The following is a 21,189-nucleotide window of genomic DNA, read 5'->3' as shown; positions in this document are numbered from 1 at the left end:
GATATGTATTATTATACTAAACTATATGAAACACCTCCCTCTACTGGTCATTATCAGTTTCGTTGTTTTCTTTTATAATTGATGACATCATGTAATGCTTTTCTTAAACATACATCTTTCAGTCCAGATCAATGTGCACGAACCTTAGTATATTAACTTTTAAATGTTGTAAAATCAATGAAATTTTTACTATTTCATGTAGTCAATAATCATTTAAAAATAATATTGCACAATTTATGTCAAAGAAATATAAGCTAGTCATACATTGTACAAAATGCATAATTGACAACACGTGTTACAACACAAACTAGTGTAAGAAAAATACCTTAAATTATTCTCGAAATGAAATTCCAGTGTAGAATGCATTAATAACAAATTTTTGTTCAATTTACTTCAAAATTCATTAACAGTAAATACCACTGACTCATAATGTTTGCTATCTAATTTTTGAATTTCAAGAATGTAAAAAAGTTCCAAAGTTGTAGATCTGGTATTGCCATATGTTTCACATGGTTCAATTAGCTTTAAAGACTATCAATCATCATGCAAATTCAACCACATTTTATAGCATCAAAACAATGGACCACAAAATATTGAGTTTCAACCAACTGCTGTTTCAATCTTTAGAATAAACAACAAAGATTCTTCCAAAAAATAACATTTATTATAATGAACGTCGCAGAAATTTGCACAAAAAATATCTATTTTGTTTGATATAAAATAATATCAAAAAGGTTTCAAAAGAGCTGTTTTTTTCTTTATAAAATCTAAACTTTCAAGACTACTTATATTCATAGAAATAAACTTATAAAAGCTTGATTGATGTTTTTCTTGAGTAATACTGCACATTGACCCTTCAGTTTTTCTATAGTCTGATGAATGCAACCCTAATTAAGCACATGGATTAGAACAAAACAAAGTATTCAATAGTAGTGAAAGTTCAACAGGCAAGGTCTCACAGCAACATCATCAGTTTCATCAACCTGTTTACAGGAACATAAGTCGCATATCTTAAAAAAGGTCGAGCCATTTGCCATATACTATAGTTCATGAACTTGAAGACTGAACACGTTCACCATTGCAGTTTTGACACAAGATGCGATCACCCAAAGGATGACAACTATATGTACGATCCTCAAATTCTGATGACAGCAGCAAATTGCAGTCCTTAAAAATATACACGTTTTCAGTTTAGTCTCAATACAGCTGGTAAACTGAAAATCCAAAGTTTTTAATACATAACTTTATTTTTACATTTATTTCCTAGAAAATTATCATTTTTATGTATAAATAAATATTGTGCTTTTATCATATATTCTTCCAAAATAAATACTAATTTCTTAAATGTATGGCTTTAAAGAATAGTATAATATCCAGATAAAATTACAACACAGCTTACCTCACATCTGTAGCAATTTACATGAAAACTTTTATCTAGAGCAACAACTCTAACGATTTCTTGATGGCCTTGTTCAGGCATTATAGGTTGCTTACAAACATAGCATCGAGGAGCAAACTTTCTATAGTAATATAGATAATAAACAAAGTACAAGTATAAACATTAGTAGAAACACAACTATCATATCAGTGAGTTATTAATACAGACAATATGTCTTCCAACAGTACTAAAAAACCATAAAACACATTTTTTTTATTCAGCAACTGTAATTAAAAAGAAAACACAAACTAGTGAATGTCTTTCAAATTGTCAATAAAGTACATAAACCCTTGAACAATACTAGTATCATCCAAAACACCATAGGGTTTAACATAAGATAATGGATATGTGTAATTAATTGTTAATAAAGTACATAAACCCTTGAACAATACTTGTCTCCTCCAAAAAATTGCAGGGTTTAATACAAGATAATTAATATGTATAATGGAATAGCTAAAATATGGGTTTATGTTTGGTTGAAGTACCATTAGAGTTTCAAGAACACAAGCTGAAGATGTTTGTAAACTCAATATTTTCTGAGATTTGTTTTAAGTGTGATGATAACTTTGTAAACAACTATTTGGAGTTAATACATTTAGTGATGCTCACATGTAGCTTCAAGTGTCTCATATGAAGCTAAATTACTAAATAAGTAGTGAATCATTTACATACTTTTGTTTTTCAACTATTTTCCAAAATATTCAGTTTTTGGTTTTTTGATGCTATAACTACAGAAGAAATTTAAACAAACTTTCAGGTATATAAACAGTTTTTACTGTGAACATTTTACTCCATATAATACATCACAAAATTAGTACTTCTTTATTATTCAATAGACTTTATAGTAGTTCTTGAAAATTATCCAAAATATTGCCTAATCATGAATTCATCTAGAAAGTTGTGCATCTTAATAACTCAGTTTTACTGTAGTGTTAACTTTAGAAGTAAAGAAGTAAAAATGAAGACTGTCTTAGGACCTATATATAACAGAACTGACAAAGATAAGGGACAGGCGTAACTGAAAAAAAGATATGGTCTTATTATATAACACAAGAAGTCAAACCCTGCACATTTGAAATATTGATGTTATTACTTATTTATAAAAGTCATGAAATTACTTTATTATGGAGGTCATGCATGACATTATTTATGAATGAAAGTACAATATTCTTTACTCTGAAATTATGAAATTACTTACTTGTAAAAGTCATAAATGCAATGAATTTGATTTGTGGCATCAACTGTGAATGGAATGCCATCTAGACATTTCCAACATACAATACATTTGAAACATCCGGGATGGTAAGGTTTTCCCATAGCTCGTAAGATCTATACAAATTTAATACAAATACGATTAGAAAAGTTCGGATAAATAAACACAGTGCAAGTATATACCTCTCAAATATTTTGTCTGTCGAAGTATAGCTTTACTGGTTGTAGGCTTTACATTCTTTTATAATGCAATTACTCAAAATAGTTTATGAAATTTAGTATAAACAGGAAACTAGTACAACTTTCAGAACTATTAGGAGAAAAGTTTACATTGTCTATATCAGAAAAATTTATGTTTAGTCATTATGACAAATATGAAAACATTACGTTTGAAAAATAATTAATTTAATATTCCAAAAACAAACAAAGATTTGGAAAAATAATATTGCAAAGTACAAAACCAATGTACATCATTAATATTTTAACTTGCATCACAGAAAATGTTTATGGTAGTATTAATTTCCAAATGAAGAGAAAAAGACAACAAACCTTGTGAAGAATATGGTTTTGGCAAACACAACATTTTTCAAGAGAATTCTTCAGAAAAAGAGGAAAATATATTAATGTTCTAACTGAAATATTATTAGAATATAAAATGCTGTTAATTCAGTAAATAATTTTACATGTATAGTAATGTAATTTAAATCGAACTGTAATGCAAATAGCAAGGATTACTTGAATAATAGAATAAAAATGAGCCTGTCAAAAAGTCTTTAATTTTCTACTTAATACAAATCACCTTTTATACATTTAATATCTGGCAGAAAATAAAGAAGATCACACAATATACTGGGCATGGTTCTTAAATTATCTAAACTTACTAAATAGTCTGCTTCACAATACTGTTTATCGTCCATTGCATAAAATGATTTTCCTTGTAATTCTTGACCTGTAAAAGATGCAAATAACTATACTTATAAATGTAAAAATGTTTGATACAATTATAGAAGTTTTGTTAAATAATTCATATTAATTTATTAGAAATAAATTGTCATAAGAATACAATAAATAACACATTGTGTTCATGTTTTAGGGTATTCAGGGCCTAGTTTCCTGAAAAATGACCGAGTACCAAATTGTACTAGAAAGTGTACAAATCATGCATACTCGTATATTACACAAACTAAATATTTTTAACTTGCTCTAATTAACTGGTATCTATACAAAGGAAACTTAGAACTTCACAAATATTGAATGGAATCCAGGACTGTTTGCTTCATAGTAGTATTATAAATATTGCTGTCTCTTTTATATTTATTGTATAGTCTATAAAATACGTAAATTTTTAAAATCTTAAAAGCTTCACTTTGCTTACACTAGACATCGTTAATCATAATAGGAGAGAAAAAAACTTTCTGTTAGAAACAATGAAACAGTGTGTTTATTTTATATTAATTATATATTTTAATATAAAAAGTAAATTTTACAAAATAGATTAACATTCCTTTTATTTTCAAACCAAAACTACTGTTTGCTAAATATTTACACACAAGTTGTTTTTATTTTCAAAATCTATGGTTAAAAGTACAAGTTGCTGTTAGATGGCAAAGTTTAATATAGTGTCCATTGATGCTTATGTGACATCTTTGAAAAAAAATAGTCCAACTTTAAATAAACAAAAAAGTAAGCTCAACTTAGATAGAAGATTAAGCGAATCATATACACTTCATACCTGCATACTGTAAAAGTAATACCTACCACAAACATAACAGGTGAAACAACTTATATGATAAATTTTGTCCATAGCAGTACAACCATTTCCTTCACCCATTACTTTATCACCACATTTGTAACACATACCTAGAAGGAAATAATTAAAATATGTATGCAAAACTCAAAAATCATTAAATACAAATATATACGTTTCCAAAATCAAGTACTTAAAAAATAATGTCAGAAACTGTTGGCATAAATCTAGTTGAAGGTTAATTTTAGGATAAACATGTTCACTTCATCCCTTTAGAGTTACATTGAAAAATATTTTTGTTCTGTCTATATATTTAGCTTCCATTTGATCAGATTTAAAATTAGTTCAATATCAACAACATTATTCAGGAGCTGCCATAAGATAATTACAAGAACTGCAAAAAGAAAGTTATTTACTCTTTTTGGAAATGAGTACTGTAATTATACTACTACTGAAAAACGTATTATTCTATGAAATTAAACTTTATCTGCTTTCCTTGATTCTTAACATGGATCAGAAGTAGCATATCCATGAGATAAGACTTCTTCTGAGAACAGTTAATTCAGTGTTCCACCTTTCTCTTATGCAGCTTTCTCTAAGCAGATGAACGTTTTAGATTTAAGATTTCCATGTGCACACTTAAGTATATCAAAAACATAAAAGGCTATTACGTCCATACAGCCATTAATTCTGAAGTGTAACTGGAAGTTATGAACTTTTGGACTGTATTAACTTTAACTCCTTGTTTATTACTTGTTAACAGTGCAATGACATATGCTAATTTTCAATGCAGTGGCTTTTCTCTTTGAAAGTTTATTTTTTTACTTATAGCCTTCCTTTAATGATGAGGGAGGGCAGTGGTCTTGATTGACTTGAGATGTGATAAAAATGAACACCATGCTGAAAGGTTTTCTTTATTTTTGTCAGAATACATTTCAGTACATGTTCATGGATCTTCTTCAATCCTGTGGATTTGAAAACCTCCTGGATACAGTTACTTTGATTGGGAGTGGTTTCTGATTGGTTTTGTGAAGAACGTTTGTGATTTACTGATTTTTTTTAAAGTTGTAAATAATTCGCACATTGTTTATCGCCCTACCCAAGTTTCTGTTTTGACGTGTAAACTTTTTTCTTTCTTTTTTTTTTGTCGAATATTTTGCTTTTGTGCCATTCTTTGCTATGATCAATCTTCATAACGCATTTAGGGATACCACAAGAATTAGGCTTCGTCAATTTCAGGATGGTTTATGAGCCCATTACTATTTTAAATACTGTTGTGTGAGTTTTTTCTGCTTCTCTTAAGAATAATGAAAGCTTACTTTCCTTTGAAATATTGTATCTGTTGAACCTTCATCATTTAACATTCTGCTTTACGCTCTGATGGTACATACCAAGTCTTGAAGCCATTTTACAACCGTCGTTAAGTAAAGCTTAGTTTTACATGCAGAATACATGAACATAGTTCTTCAATCGTCTCAAAATTTGCAAAGTATTTAATTTATATCTTCTTAAACAATAAAACAGCTAACAATGCATGCACACATAATTTATAAAATACAATGCAACTACTGCCACGATTTCTATATTAGAGAAACAAGCAGAAAAATGGAAACCAGATTCAAAGAACACAAAAAATACCTTCACACGTTTTTTGAACACTGCAAGTCAAATACATACAACAGAACCATAGAAAACACCCAGATATTAAGTAGGGAAACAAATATAAACAAACGCAAAATCAAAGAAGTCCCACTTATACAACAATTAAAACCAAAATTAAACCACTATAAAGGAACACCTTTATACCTAAACTAATTAATAACCTAACATCCCACAGCAAAGTCCCCTACAATCCCGTAACCGTTTATACTCTCGTCCCTAAGACATGCCCGGCAACGGTCAGTTGCAAACTCTCTCTTTGTTAACCTGAAGATGACCTAGGAAGGTTGAACGTTGTTCTCTTCTTATCAATAAAAGTGTTAATACCCATACCAGCCATTTTGAGATACATTTTTTATTTCAAGTGGGTTTCATCAAAAATTATCCATAGACTTCCAAACAACAGGGCCATTCCTTTGTAATCTTATCTACCACTCACGGAAGAGTTCGATTGAATCCTCTATTATTGTAATGCAAAAAATTCTGCTCATTTACTTATAGTATAGCTGCTTATATTAATTAACGTACAATTAGTAGGCTGGATTCTTTATATTTGTGTCTCTGCTTTGTTAGCTATAAATTTCAACAATAAACAACTATCAACACAGTCATTCAGTTTAAAATAGTATATTAAAACAAGTCAAATGTTCGTTACACTGTTGGTTATCACAGTTGTATCCACAACTTTAAATAAGTGTTTATTTTTTACCAAAGTTCACACAGACCGGTTCCATAACTTTGATAAGAATAATTATTCTTCTATGCTCTGTCATTATGATACAGTCTGTGATCGTTTCACTTTAAAAATAGCTTTGCACACTCATTGCTCCTAGCACAATATGTGTCGACTTTTGATTTCATAAATTAGTACCTTCATTTCAATCATTCTGCATACCAGCCTGAATTTATTTTATAACTATATTATGTCATGATATCCAGAATGAACCCTTAGATTTGTAAGGTGGTTTAAAGTTAAGTACGAAGCTTCACAATGAGTTGACCCAGTATAGCCAGGTGGTTAAGGCACTCGACTCATAATCTGAGGATCGCGGGTTCGCATCCCTGTCACACCAAACATGCTTGTCCTTTCAGCCATGAGGGTATCATAATGTAACAGTCAATCTCACTATTCATTGATAAAAAAAGTAGCCCAAGAGTCGACGGTGGGTGGCCATGACTAGTTGCCTTCTCTCTTGTCTTACACTGCTAAATTAGGGAAGGCTAGAGCAGATAGCCCTCGTGTATTTTTGCGCGAAATTCAAACCAAACAAACAAACACAATGAACCATCTGTGATCTGCGCACAACGGCTGTCGAAACCCGATTTCCAGCATTTTAGGTCTACAGACATACGATTGTACTGCTACTTGGAGGCTGATCTGTACGGAATAAACTTATACTGCACAAAGTTTATTAGTTATCACACGAAATAAAGTAAGAAACCTCAAATAATTTTACAAACTGACCAAAAAATTCGGGATCTCCTGAGTTTTCCATACTCTGTACTAAGAGCTCTGTTAAGTGGTCAACTTCAGCCTCTTGTGCAGAAAAAATTCTTCCTCCCACGGGATAAGTCATTATTTTGGAGTTTAACTCATCTAGTATACCTTCAGGATAGTAATTAGAATAAAGCAAAGAGTCTGTATTTGAACCTGATAAAGAAGACATTTGTGTGATTGGTTGAGGATTGGTGGGCTCACAACTTGAGACACTGTTGTAAGTAGCCTGAAAAATGATAAACATGTGATCCTGCATGAATTATTTTGTACACTTTATATGCAGGTGGAACAAATTAATTTTCATATATATTATAAGACAGGTTGGTAAGATACAACAATTAAATAAAGTTAAAACTGTGAGGAATCTCAAAAGAAAAGAAAATAGATACGTAAACACTTCATGTGCAATATATTTTTATTCTGTCATTTCTTTTATTCAAATTAACCCTAAAATATTTAAAATTACACTAAAAAGTAAAAGTTACATCACGATGACATATGGCAAAAAACTTTAATAATTCTTGTATTTTGAAGTCATGTTAAAAATATTATAATATTATTATTATTATTACAGATAATCCGGTGAAAACTGTTCTTGAATTTTTTTTTTTTACGGTTCATTTAATATGCCAAATTGGTACTATATGCACGCGACTAGTTGACTTGCATATAAATGCACACACTGAACTCTGTAAATACATATACATTAGATAAAACCTATACCTTAACTTTGTTTATTTTTGAATTTCGCGCAAAGCTACTCCAGGGCTATTTCGCTAGCTGTCCCTATTTAGCAGTGTAAGACCAAAGGGAAGGCAGCTAGTCATCACGACCCACCGCCAGCTCATGGGCTACTCTTTTACCAACGAACAGTCTCACTAAACATGCTCGCTGAAAGCCGGTGGGGCGTTATAATGTCACGGTCAATCCCACTACTTGTTGGTAAAAGAGTAGCCCAAGAGTTGGCGGTGGGTGGTGATCACTAGCTGCTTTCCCTGTAATCTTACACTGCTAAATTAGGGATGGATAGCACAGATAGCCCTCTCGTAGGTTTGCACGAAATTCTAAACAAACAAACAAACAAATCTTGCATGCCTTCAATAAGCCATCTAATGTACAAAGACGATGGGTTTCAAATGCTCATTTCATGTTATGTAGCTGTAATTACGTGACAACAAAATGAAATATATTTATGTAGATATGAAACGCCAAACACAAGGCAAATAAACTAAACATCATAGTTTCCCAAACGTTTGTTTTCCACATCCCGTTGGGGCCCGGCATGGCCAAGCGTGTTAAGGCGTGCGACTCGTAATCTGAGGATCGCGGGTTCGCATCCCCGTCGCGCCAAACATGCTCGCCCTTTCAGCCGTGGGGGCGTTATTATGTGACGGTCAATCCTACTATTCGTTGGTAAAAGAGTACCCCAAGAGTTGGTGGTGGGTGGTGATGACTAGCTGCCTTCCCTCTAGTCTTACGCTGCTAAATTAGGGACGGCTAGCACAGATAGCCCTCGAGTAGCTTTGTGCGAAATTCATAAAACAAACAAACATCCCGTTGAGAAGTATGGCATTTTTTGTACCCCTTCATTTATTTAAGTGTGTGAACGTGGTGAGTTAAGTGACACGGACACACATTAAAATGTTATATCTCTGGTAGTAATTACTTGCTATTTTCATTAATAAAAATATATTAAAGCGGTTAATTTTGCATTGTTGCACTATTAACTCTACCCTAATCGCTACCCCCTCCTCCTTCAAGAGACCATTTCTCCCCACACTTTGGGAAACGCTACTGTACATAAAACAAAATGTATTCACATTCAATGCGTCTACTATTAAATCTGATTTGAAAATACAGTCCCTTGGATATAATTTATTATGCATTATAGACACGTGTATTCATATACGCCAGAACGTGTGTCAAGAGTTACTTTCATTTTGTAGACACAGAGCGTGGGCAGTTGCTAATCATTCCTAATCAATGTACAGAATTATACAATAGACGCAGGGAACAACTTACAATATATAAACCTCCCACGAATCAGCCCACAATATTTATACAACCTACACAAGAAATTAACAACAAATATTCATCACAAGCCTATACGCTAAACCTGTTTTTCGCTGACGGACTTGTTCTATATTACTGTCTAATTTTATGAGCAGGTAGACATTTCTTTTTTCCCTTCTTTGATTTATATATTCTAAGAGTTAAAACTGATATCATGTATAATAAATAGTTCGAGAAAATTTTCGAGTAAAACTGCTAAGAACGTGTTTCATGCCTCTCTCTCGCTGAACGTAAATTAATTACATAAACCATTGCTCCAGCTTCTTTACTAAATAATTCATTTAAAAAAAAAAAAACACCAATGCTACATTTTCTTCAAATTTTGTACAAGTAAAATTTCACAGTGGTGAGTAAAAACAAACTGAAATTATCATTCACGTAGTCGATCGATATTTTTATTACGTCAGAAAGACACGAAGAACACCGCCCACGTGATAACGTGTGAGAAAATCCTTCGTATAACTTGATGTAATATCCTGTTAAAAACTAACGTGTGTGAAAGTATATACCCGTGGGGACTTACAACTTAGACGACCTTCTCTGTGTTTGAATAGCTTTTGTCTTTCAGAAGCTGTACCATACGTTAAAATTACTTTTAAATGTCTAGGGCTAGTTGTTGTTGGTTTTTTTTCTCAATGGCCTCAAGTCTACCGAATGAATAACAACCATCAACCTGTTCTTTGTAACACTAATGAACTAAACAAAGTGTTTCATTAGTGACCTAGTACAATACCGTTTGGCTCAAAAGAATAATTTGTGTTCTACTTTCAAAAATCACTCGGTTTATCCGATCTCTTTAGTTCTTTTTAACGACTATTTTGTTTTCGTTGAAAGCTCTAAAGACTGAAAAACCAAATAGTTCTATATATTCTTTAAAACTTTTAGCTATCGTGCTCTGAAACACATTTTAACCGGATCTAGAGATATGAGAGACCGGAAATGTCTTTTCATTAAGAAAGCAAAACAATAACAAAATTGTATTTTTTCCTGCAATATATTATTACCGGTACCATTTATTTTTACCACCCTGATCTGTTGCTGCCACCATTTTTACCAGACATATGACAATCAGTTGCCTCCCAGAAGTACAGTGGTAGACTTAATAATGCACAAACAAAGACAATCAGTTTCCTCCTGCTCGGTATTCTCAAGAACTCCAACTAAAGTAGCCTTAAGCACTACACCGTACGTTTAACCACAAACAAACCTAACGAATCGCTCTAATGACTCCCTACCGTTCATGTCCTCTTACCGCTTGCGACCAAGGACGAAAAGTTGTGGAAATTGATTCAGAAGCACATAACGAACCCAGAGACGAAGGAAAAACACGTGGTTCTTCTGAGGGTGGAAGGCAGAAGGTACGGCTGTCGTCGAGTGGACATGACATCTGTGGAAGGTGAAGAGGTGGCAAAGAAAGATAATCTCCAGGTTGGGGAAAGTTAGAACAGCAGGAATAATCTCGTTCGCCTACAATAACATATCAAACATTAATTAGTAACAGATAACAATATCTTTTTATAGGTCTGTATGACGTGATAAAAAAATATCGTTTCTGCGGCTCATAATCACCCAAACTTCTACTTATAGAGGAATAATAAGGTTTTAAAATTTGTATCTGTAGTTTAAGATGTCGCTTGTAACTATTACAGCGGTTACAATCCATCATTGAGATTTCACAGTTACGTAAAAAATAGTCACTAATGTCACATAGGGATATTGATGCTTGATATTATTGAGTTTTATTTAACTACTATAAATAAAGTGTAGAGAGTCCTAGAATAATATTTATGTAAAATGGTGGGGCTGAATACCAGTTGTTATCATGGTTAAGTTAGGTTCAACATACTTTGCCTAACAAAAGTATTCACCACATACCAATGATGTCACATTTTGATGAAATACATATAACGTACACCATATTTAACGAACTCTAATTATAAAACGTAAAGTTGTTATGAGTGAAGGAAGTTGACTGTCACCAAAACCTGCAAAAAAAAAACATAAATAGAAATTTGATGATTATATAAGTATTCAGTCCTATAAGTCAGTACTTGGTGGAAGAACCTTTAGTAGTAATTACTGTTATGAGTTTTTATGTACAGATCTTTACTAGTTTTGCACAATAGTGTGGCAAAGTATTTGTCCGTTCTTCCTGGTAAAATTGTTCCAATTTTGAGAAGTTCATTGGGAACCTTTAAGTCTCACCATACATTTTTCATTGAATTCAGGACTTTGAATGGACCACTCCAGGAAATTCACGCTCTTTTTCTTGAACCACTACAGTGTGCCTTTGGTCTTGTGCTTTGGGTCATTGTTCTCCTGAAATGTGAAATTTCGACCTAGTTTTATATTCTTGGTTGACTCAAGCTGGTTTTCTTCTGGGATTTTTCTGTACTTTATACTATCCATCTTCTCCTTAGTCCTGATGAACTTCCCAGTCCCTCCTGATGAGAATCATCCAGACAACTTGATATTGCGACCTCCATGCTGGACAGTTGGGATGTGTTGTGTTGTGCTTGCGCCAGACCTAATGCTTTGAATTTAGTCCAAAAAGCTCAATTTTTGTGTTGTCTGACCACAAAACCTTCTGTCACGTGTCTGCAGTATTATTTGCATACTTGTCCACAAACTTCATACGAGACCTAAAATTATTTTTTCTCAGTCATGGCTTCTTTCTTGCCACTCGCTGTGTGGATCTACTTTGTGTAAGGGCTGGTTTATTTTTGATGTATGAACACTGACTTACACCTGCAAATCTTTTAAAGTCACTATTGGTTTTATGCGTGTGTTTTCTCATAGCAAAGCCACATCGGACTACCTGCTGAGTCCACCGAGTTAGTTTCATAGTGGCATCCCTAACCAGTATCCCACTTCTGACATAGGAACTAACAAGTTGGCGGTGGGTGGTGATGACTAGCTGCCTTCCCTCTAGTCTTACACCAATAAATTAGGGACGGCTAGCGCAGATAGCCCTCGAGTAGTTTTGTGCGAAATTCAAAAAACAAAAACAACCTAACCAGTTTCCTCCTTGGTTTGGAAGGACGGCCTGATCAAGGTACTGAATATGTGCTATGAAGCACGTTCCACTTCTTTCTAATGGACTTCTCATACTGAGAGGCCTAAGGTTGCCGTAGGAAAGAGGCTGAATACTTATGTAATTGAGAATATTCTAATTCGCTTTGAAAATCTAACTTACATCATATTAGCGTGTTTTTTCGTTTTGTTTTTCTCGCTTTCTCAGTTTGGAGTAGATTTTGTAGATACTAAATTTAAAGTCACATTTGAAAGTTTTATAATTGCAATCTTAGATGGCAACAAAATGTGGAAACTTTCAGGGAAGTAAATACTTTTCCAAGTTACTGTACTTACGATAAGGCTGCGGTGACCAGTTGTTATCATGGTTAGTAAGATCACTCAAATGTGAGCCTTAGTTATGAAGCACACACTCGTACATATATTATATAAATAAATGAACCTTCATTAGCTTTTCAGTTAATACCATTCTCTGTGAAATAGACAGTCTAATTTATCTTCCGTTTGACTAGGTTCTTCGTCCATTAGAACTTACATCAACTAACTTTTTAAGTGCTTTTAAGAGGGGTACCCGGGTTTTGTTGGTTTCTATTCCAGGTTGGGTTTGACACCATCTGGTTGTTAGGGCGCTCAATTCATTATCTGCGAGTCGCAGGTTTGATTCCCAGTCGCAGAACATGGTAGGCTTTTTCAGCCATGGGGGCGTTATGAGTTACGGTGAATCCCACTATTCGTTGATAAAATAGTTGGCACTAGGTGGTGTTGATTAACCACCTACCCTCTACTTTTTACTGCTAAATTAGGAAAGGCTACCTGAATAGGAGACGAACGGCATCAGATAAATCTATCCAAGAATCTTTGATGGTGCATTAGCAACTAAGAAGCCTTAATAATTGTATGTTATCAGTCTTGTACGTATAATATGCACTTGAATATTAATTTCTACTGACCGTTTTCTTTCTTTCTAATGTATCAGATTCCTAATTCAGCTAGTATGTTATAATTGATGTTTTCCTTCTCTAATGTATTTATTGCGATGGTATTGCACTATGACTTCTGAATACTGTTTTGACTGTATTTTGTTTACAGAATCTCTATACCTTTTTAGAAGGACATCTGATATCAGGCATCAGGCCCGGTATGGCCAAGTGGGTTAAGGTGGGTTAAGGTGTGGCCAGGTGGGTTAAGGTGTGTGACTCGTAACCTGAGGGTCGCGGGTTCACATCCCCATCGCGCCAAACATGCTTGCCCTTTCAGCTGTTGGGAGCGTTATAATGTGATGGCTAATCCCACTATTCGTTGGTAAAAGAGTAGCCCAAGAGTTGACGGTGGGTGGTGATGACTAGCTGCCTTCCCTCTAGTCTTACACTGCTAAATTAGGGACGGCTAGCACAGATAGCCCTCGAGTAGCTTTGTGCGAAATTCAAACAAACAAAATCAGGCAGCATGACTGTATGTCAGCATATTTTTCATCATGCTTATTTTTGGCTCTTTCTTTCCCATAATTCACTGTTGAGAACAGTTGCAATGATGTCTTTTTCCTTTTCGTTAGTTTGTTAAATTTTGCGCAAAGCTTCTCGATGGCTTGTTACCGTCCAAGCCGATCGGTAACACAGTGCCACGGACGAGTTAATTCGTTTTCAATAATACCTAACTTCAACGCTAGATATCAGCACCAAAAATGTATTTGACCTACTTACAAATTGTTTCACTTTCGATCCAAAATGACGTCATGAAAAAAGATACAAAATGAAGAAGCATTAGAGTTGTATTGTAGCAGCTGAAATACTTGGCAGTCAATAGGTTAACTTGGTACACTGTGTACAGACTTGGCGTACGTAGCTAAGAATAATATTGACTTACTGGAAACAGTCTGAGACGGAATACCAAGATAATCCTGAGAATGGAAAAATTATCTTAAAGAGGTACGATTAAGATTCTTTGTTCTTTTCTCTCGAGAAAAAAAGATATGAGATGATTTTTACCTATGCTTACAATATTATCTGAATATTGATTAGATCAAGATCTATGATTCCTTTGTTTTGCATTCTGAAGAAATTAACCCGAGAGGACTCAAGTTTAAGGTTTGAAACGGATAGTCTAGACTCCGTTTAAGATGTCTTTGTTTTCTAACAGGGTGGTTAACTTATGGTATAAGTTACTGCAGATACTAGTGACGGCCAGCACTTTAAATATGAATTTAAGATGTTTTTTTTTCTTTCTCTTTTCAACGGTAGGTGCGTTTTGCTTGTTTAGAATTAAGATAAAAAGTACACATTGGGCTGCCTGTTGTTTTCCCACCACGGTTATCGAAACCCGGTTTCTAGCGTCGTAAGTCCGCAAACATACCGCTGTACTACTGGGGAACGATAGGTTTGCAATAACAGCCTTTACAAACCAGGTTGTCCATTGTTGTTCGTATTTTACTTACCAGATAATTTGTGTTGAACTTCAGTTTTCTTCCGTTTCCATCTCTCAATGTTCCCGGACAAGGTTGCCATAGCAATTCTGTTTCAAACGAAGTAGTGTACGCCTACTGTACTTGAGTTGGTCGAAGTTACACACTGGAAACAATATTGAATACACTTGTAATTTACTTCGTTCAGAAGTAAAACACTTAAAAAAAATTCGCGAATAAGAGCATCTGAGCTCCTCAGTTAATAAAAGTACACGCTATAGTCTGGATAAACAAACAGCAGCTGTCACACAGATTCATACACGTGCCAAAATCAATAACAAAACAAACCTAAAATTTAATAGTATCAGCCTCGAAACGTTGTTCTAATATTTAAAACATGTAACAGCTGTAAATCGTTTCGCTATCCAAATAATAAAGTATGTTATGATTTCGCTTCTAGCAACCGCGCTAAAAAGCACGTGTGTCCTCACATAGAACTGGGTGTGGGTTTCGTGTTCCAACCCACGTTTATACCGCTGATTAGGCTTACCTACACACATACAGGAGGGATATCACATCACGCATTCAATGATGCTAGATGCGAACATCTATAGACACCTATATTTTTAATATCTATAGCTATGGGTGCTTTTAATTATGTTTATATAAATTATGCTCAATTTTTCTCGTAAACCACAACGAAAAGGGTATGACGTAACAGAGAAAAATCGAATACTCTTTCGTCTTTTCCCTTTATTTTTCCGTTTGTGTTTAGCGTACAAATATGTACATATTTTCACGAACCGACACAATGTCTGAGTAAATTTTGTACAATAATAAATTTCTTAATGTTTGTGTTTTTTTTTTTTTATTACAGCAAAATCACATCGAACTATCTGCCGTGTCTACCCAGAGGAATCATCCCTAGCTTTTAGCGTTGTAAATCCGTAGCGTTACCGCTGTCCTAGCGGGTTGGAGGAACATTTCTTGATATACAAGCACATCTATTAACCAGCTTTCACAACTCTTTAAAATAACTATCGAGTCCCTATTGCGATAAATCCAGAGTACATAGAAATATGGTTTTGGACATTAATTAAGGTATCCAGTTTACACAATAGCTTTAAGAAGCGACATGATTTCATCTACTTGCTTGTGTCACAAGTCTTAAAAAGCGAAATAGGTTTTAAAACAGAGGGCTAAACAAACAGGTACAGAGAAACATGGTTAACTTCATATTCTAATACGTGAATCACAACGACGTGTTTAATTGCTGGTGTGTTTTGTTTGTTTTGGAATTTCGCGTAAAGTTACACAAAGGCTGTCTGCGCTAGCCGTCCCTAATTTAGTAGTGTAAGATTAGGGAGAAGGCAGCTGGTCATCAATACCCACCGTCAACCCTTGGGCTACTCTTTTACTAACGAATAGTGAGATTGACCGTAACATTATTACGCCCCTATGGCTGAAAGGGCAAGCATGTTTAGTGCGACGGGGATTCGAACCCGCAACCCTCAGATTACGAGTCGAACGCCTTAATTCACCTGGCCATACCGGGCCTGGTGTGTTTTAAATTAAGCACGAAGATACACAGTGGTCTATCTGTGCTCTGTTCCTTACGGGTATCGAAACCCGGGTTTTAGCAGTGTGAGTCCGCAGGCATGTTGCTCTGTCACTGGAGAGCAACACATTTATTTAAGTGATACGTATACTACCTGTTTCTAATAGTGTATATATAACTATATAAACAAGAAGTTCGAAAATGTATTTTTAGAAATGTTTCTATAGTGAGTGCAGTTTTAAATGTTACTACTGGCGACTTATTTTTGAGCTGCCTGATAACTAAATAAACAAAAACGAATTACAATTGAAAGTTCCCCAGTGGAATAATGGTACTTTAAGAGACTTGCATCTTAGAATCAGGGGTTCAGTTCCCCACCGTGTACAATGCGGCTTTGCTTCTAAACAAATAAACACATTGATCTGGCACTTACGATGCGAGAGTTCAGTTTAACTGCTCCAGATATTCCAAAGCCACGTGCTTGTGGGTGATGTGTAATACACACACGGTAAACTGTCTGTGAAAACCTATACACATATAATGAGTTCACTCCAACCGTTTGTTTAATACAGAGGTGTGATATACACACAGTAAACAGTTTGTGAAAACCTAGACCAAAATTGTGAGTTCGGTCCAAGTGCATATTTGGGACTTTTCTGATTTTCAGGCCCGGCATGGCCGAGTGGTTAGGGAGTTCGACTCGTTATTTGAGGGTCGCGGGTTCGAATTCCCGTTCCACCAAACATGCTCGTCCTTTCAACCGCGTGGGCGTTATTATGTTATTCGTTGATAACAGAGTAGCCCAAGAACTTGCGGTTGGTGGCAATGACTAGCTGTCCTTCATCTTGCCTTACACTTCTAAATTAGAAATGGCTAGCGCAGATAGCCCTCGTGTAGCTCTGCGCGAAATTCAAAACAAACAAATTCTCATTCTCAGACCGATGTTTTTACGAACTAGTTTTCTCAGAGGTAGCAAATATATTCAAATAAATAGTAAAAAAAAAAAAAGTATTTCACCATGTTACACGAAAGTTTCAAAGTGACTAATACGTTCGTCTAGGAGAATTCGTGATTAAGATCACATATCGGTCCATTTATGCGTGGGTTAAAAGTGTGTCTAGAATATATTCGTGGGCTGCAAAGTAAGGCTATCAGTTTTTGGTGCGTGAAAGATGCAGTAGCGAATGAGTAGGCAGTTAATATAAATATTGTAGCCACACCTAACAGCTATATAATTATGACAAAGCTGTTATCATAGGCTTCTTATCACTATGTTTCTAAAAGTATTTTGAGTTATGATAGATTCGAAAGTTTGTGCATTTCCTTTTAGCGAGACAAGATTTGTGAACTGATATGCACGAATATATTGTAGGTGCGTTTGTTTAATTTGTTACTTTCATAATATGCGTCCCTTCTTTTTTTATGCAACAGCGTATTTTATTAAATAAAGATATGCCAGTTATAATGATTCAATATGTGGTTGTTTATTTTCGTTCATTTTATACGTGGGTCATGACGTAGTCAGAAAATGTTAATTAATTTAGTACTTGTGATCAGGCAAAGCTACTGAGGCTGTATGCAACCATCCCTACTACTGAGCAGAGCAGTCAGCAATACCCTATTACCCAAGCTAAGGGACTGACTGTCGTTTTTATAACTCACACACAACTAAAGTCCGAATAATATTTTGTGGTGTTGTACGAATTCAAACTCATCTTGCCAGTTCATAGAACTAGGCTACACCACATCTAGGTAGTTGTATCTTATAAATACAGAAACGGTAACATAACGGAAATACTTTAATTCTGTAAAAGGGTAAACACAACGAAGGGTTTAAAGGGAAGGGGGCAAGATGGGGCTGTCGTCCAGGGGCCCCGAAGCAAATGGGGATCTAAAAACTTTGAGACTAGGATAATATATGTAAAAAAATGTAGTTGAAAAATGAAGAATTATTAGAAAGCAAACAGTTTGTAATTTTTTTTTTTTAAATCTGAAATTTTAAATTTTGTACGGATATAAATAAAGACCTTTTGGACCAAGATTCACCTTGTTAAAGTAGGGTTAGTAATTTAAAATATACAATAACTTTAAAGAAAATTGTATAAAAATATACATACATCTACAGACCAAATGACGTTTGTCTTGTTCGAGAAAAATAATATGCATGCAGGGGGCCCATATTATTCACTGTCCCGGGGTGTCTTAATTCGTTACTGGATATACAACACTGTCAAAGTAAAATATTCAGTGACTTACACATACAGTGCAACATTCTGAATGATGTGATAGGGAAAAAAGCCCTTTAATTCATGTCTGACTAATCTTTAACTAGTTCATTACCGAAGCCATTTTGTGTCACAACTACCTATATTTATATTCCTTATTCCAACATCTTTTCAGATGCACAGTGCTTGGGGACAGGTAACCAAATTAGACGTTTTGCAACTAACTCTAAAATCAGAGATGGGAGTCCGTGGGTGTCACTGGTTTTTTAAACTTGCTTTTCTAACTCGCTCGGAGCTCGTGACCAAGGCCCGGCATGGCCAAGCGTGTTAAGGCGTGCGACTCGTAATCTGAGGGTCGCGGGTTCGAATCCCCGTCGCGCCAAACATGCTCGCCCTTTCAGCCGTGGGAGCGTTATAATGTTACGATCAATCCCACTATTCGTTGGTAAAAGAGTAGCCCAAGAGTCGGTGGTGGGTGGTGATGACTAGCTGTCTTCCCTCTAGTCTTACACTGCTAAATTAGGGACGGCTAGCACAGATAGCCCTCGAGTAGCTTTGTGCGAAATTCAAAAACAAACAAAACAAACAAGCTCGTGACTTAGTTGGCTAAGGAATGTATAATAACATACGAATGATAAATGCGAAAACAAAACCAAAACACCGTCAGTATCGTTGTTACTCCTTCTGATTAATGGTGGGGGCTATACTACGTCATTTATATACAAAGCGATTGATTTTTTTTTTGTTAGGGGAGGGGTATTTTCCTCATATACAGAGCGTTGTAACAGACAAAAACATAAACTTATTTAATAAGAAACAATATATATATAATCCACCGCTAGTTAATGTTATATGAAGAGGTCGTTAATTCTAAGTTTAAAAATCAAACAAGCCTCGTCACAAACATTTTGGCCACCTAGTTAAAGCATTCGACTCGTAATCTGAAGGTCGCGGGTTCGAATCCCCGTCCTACCAGCCGTGGGTGCGTTATAAAGTAACGGTCAATCCCACTATTCGTTGGTAAAAGAGTAGCCCAAGAGTTGGCGGTGGGTGGTGGTGACTAGCTGCTTTCCTTCTAGTCTTACAATGATAAATTATTGATGGCTAGCGCAGATAGCTTTGCGCAAAATTCAAGAACAAACTTTTTCTCCGAGGGATTATTTTTTGCTTAATCCACCGTGGGTATCGAAAACCGGTTTTTAGTGAAAGTCAAACTTACCGCTGAGACACCGAGAGGACTTTGAGGGTATAGAAAAGCTCTTGGTAATGAAAGTGAATAAGAGATCAAACTATACTTGATTAGAAACTGTTTTTTTTTTTCCACATATAACACTTCTAATTAAAAACAGGGAAAACATTAAACCTGTTCATAAATATTGTGCAATTTTTGACGCCAGAATTAAGAAGATATGAAACACGTACAATCACTGCTGTTACATTGTAACAAAAAATAGTTAACCCTATTCAACGTATCCATTCGATTAGCATGTTGCTTTTATTTTTTAATAAGTAACTGGCGCCAAGCACGAAAGTATTATTCCTCTTTGCTTGAATAAATTATTTCATTCAGTTAATTATATTATTTGTATGTACTAGCAGTATATTCATTTATTTCTGAACATATATATTTATACTTGGAACTTATAAATTAGATTAGAACGTTCCGTGCTTTCCGTCATATTTTTGTTGAACTGATGTAATACATTTACTGTCTGCCAACTTGTCTGACAGTAAAGTTTTCTTTTTTCGACACCGTTATAATGATATTCTTAAAATAGAGTTCAATGAACCGATGTGGTTCAGTCGTAAGTCTGAGGGTTCACACCTCTAAAATGCCTGATTTCGATACCGGCAGTGGGCATAGCATAGGTAACCCATTGTACAAACTGGCACTTCGCTACAGACAAAGAAACAACGGAATCAATGTCCCATTGTACATTTACAATTCATTCGCTGATGTTAAGAAAAAGAAAAAAATATTTCAAATTATAATTATTAATTACTTGCTTGGATAGATCGAATTATTTTGTGCAGTAATGATATAAAGTAAAAAAAAGGTGAATTAGTTCGGTTATTTGAATAATCAGAAAGCCTAAAATCAAGAGCTAAAATCATATCAATTTTTTTTCCCCATTTCAGATGTTCTACTGTGTCTACCGAGGAGAATCGAAACCTTGATTTTGGCGTTTTAAGTCCGAAAGCTTACCGCTCTCCCACCGGTAGATGACTGTCACTAAAACCTCATCTGAGAAACATTAAGTGTAGCAAGTTGAGCAACTTTTTACTTCATTGTCAAGGTCAGAAAGAGGTCACAGAAAATTTCTGTCAGAAAAACGCTAATTATGTCA

The 21,189-nt window shown here is 34.7% G+C and overlaps 1 protein-coding gene across 3 annotated transcripts in view; it reads right to left on the bottom strand.

Moving 5' to 3' along the window:
* Window positions 1–645: 645 nt before the first annotated feature.
* LOC143254324 (lipoma-preferred partner homolog) overlaps window positions 646–21,189 on the bottom strand; it is a 63,387-nt gene continuing 42,843 nt past the window's right edge. For 2 of the 3 annotated variants that reach the window (XM_076509308.1, XM_076509307.1), the window contains exons 2-10: window positions 15,092–15,224; window positions 10,880–11,094; window positions 7,522–7,780; window positions 4,409–4,510; window positions 3,532–3,599; window positions 3,200–3,247; window positions 2,637–2,767; window positions 1,400–1,520; window positions 646–1,167 (exon numbers count right to left, since the gene is read on the bottom strand). In XM_076509308.1, the coding sequence (XP_076365423.1) occupies window positions 1,048–1,167; window positions 1,400–1,520; window positions 2,637–2,767; window positions 3,200–3,247; window positions 3,532–3,599; window positions 4,409–4,510; window positions 7,522–7,780; window positions 10,880–11,094; window positions 15,092–15,161 (1,134 nt within the window). In that variant the 5' untranslated portion in view covers window positions 15,162–15,224 and the 3' untranslated portion in view covers window positions 646–1,047. Of the gene's footprint in view, window positions 1,168–1,399; window positions 1,521–2,636; window positions 2,768–3,199; window positions 3,248–3,531; window positions 3,600–4,408; window positions 4,511–7,521; window positions 7,781–10,879; window positions 11,095–15,090; window positions 15,225–21,189 lie in introns of those variants that run through there. The other variant, XM_076509305.1, reaches the window with a different exon arrangement.

Source organism: Tachypleus tridentatus, chromosome 6 (genome assembly GCF_004210375.1).
Source record: "Tachypleus tridentatus isolate NWPU-2018 chromosome 6, ASM421037v1, whole genome shotgun sequence".
Classification (NCBI taxonomy): domain Eukaryota; kingdom Metazoa; phylum Arthropoda; class Merostomata; order Xiphosura; family Limulidae; genus Tachypleus; species Tachypleus tridentatus.
This window is presented reverse-complemented; position numbering and strand designations above follow the sequence as displayed.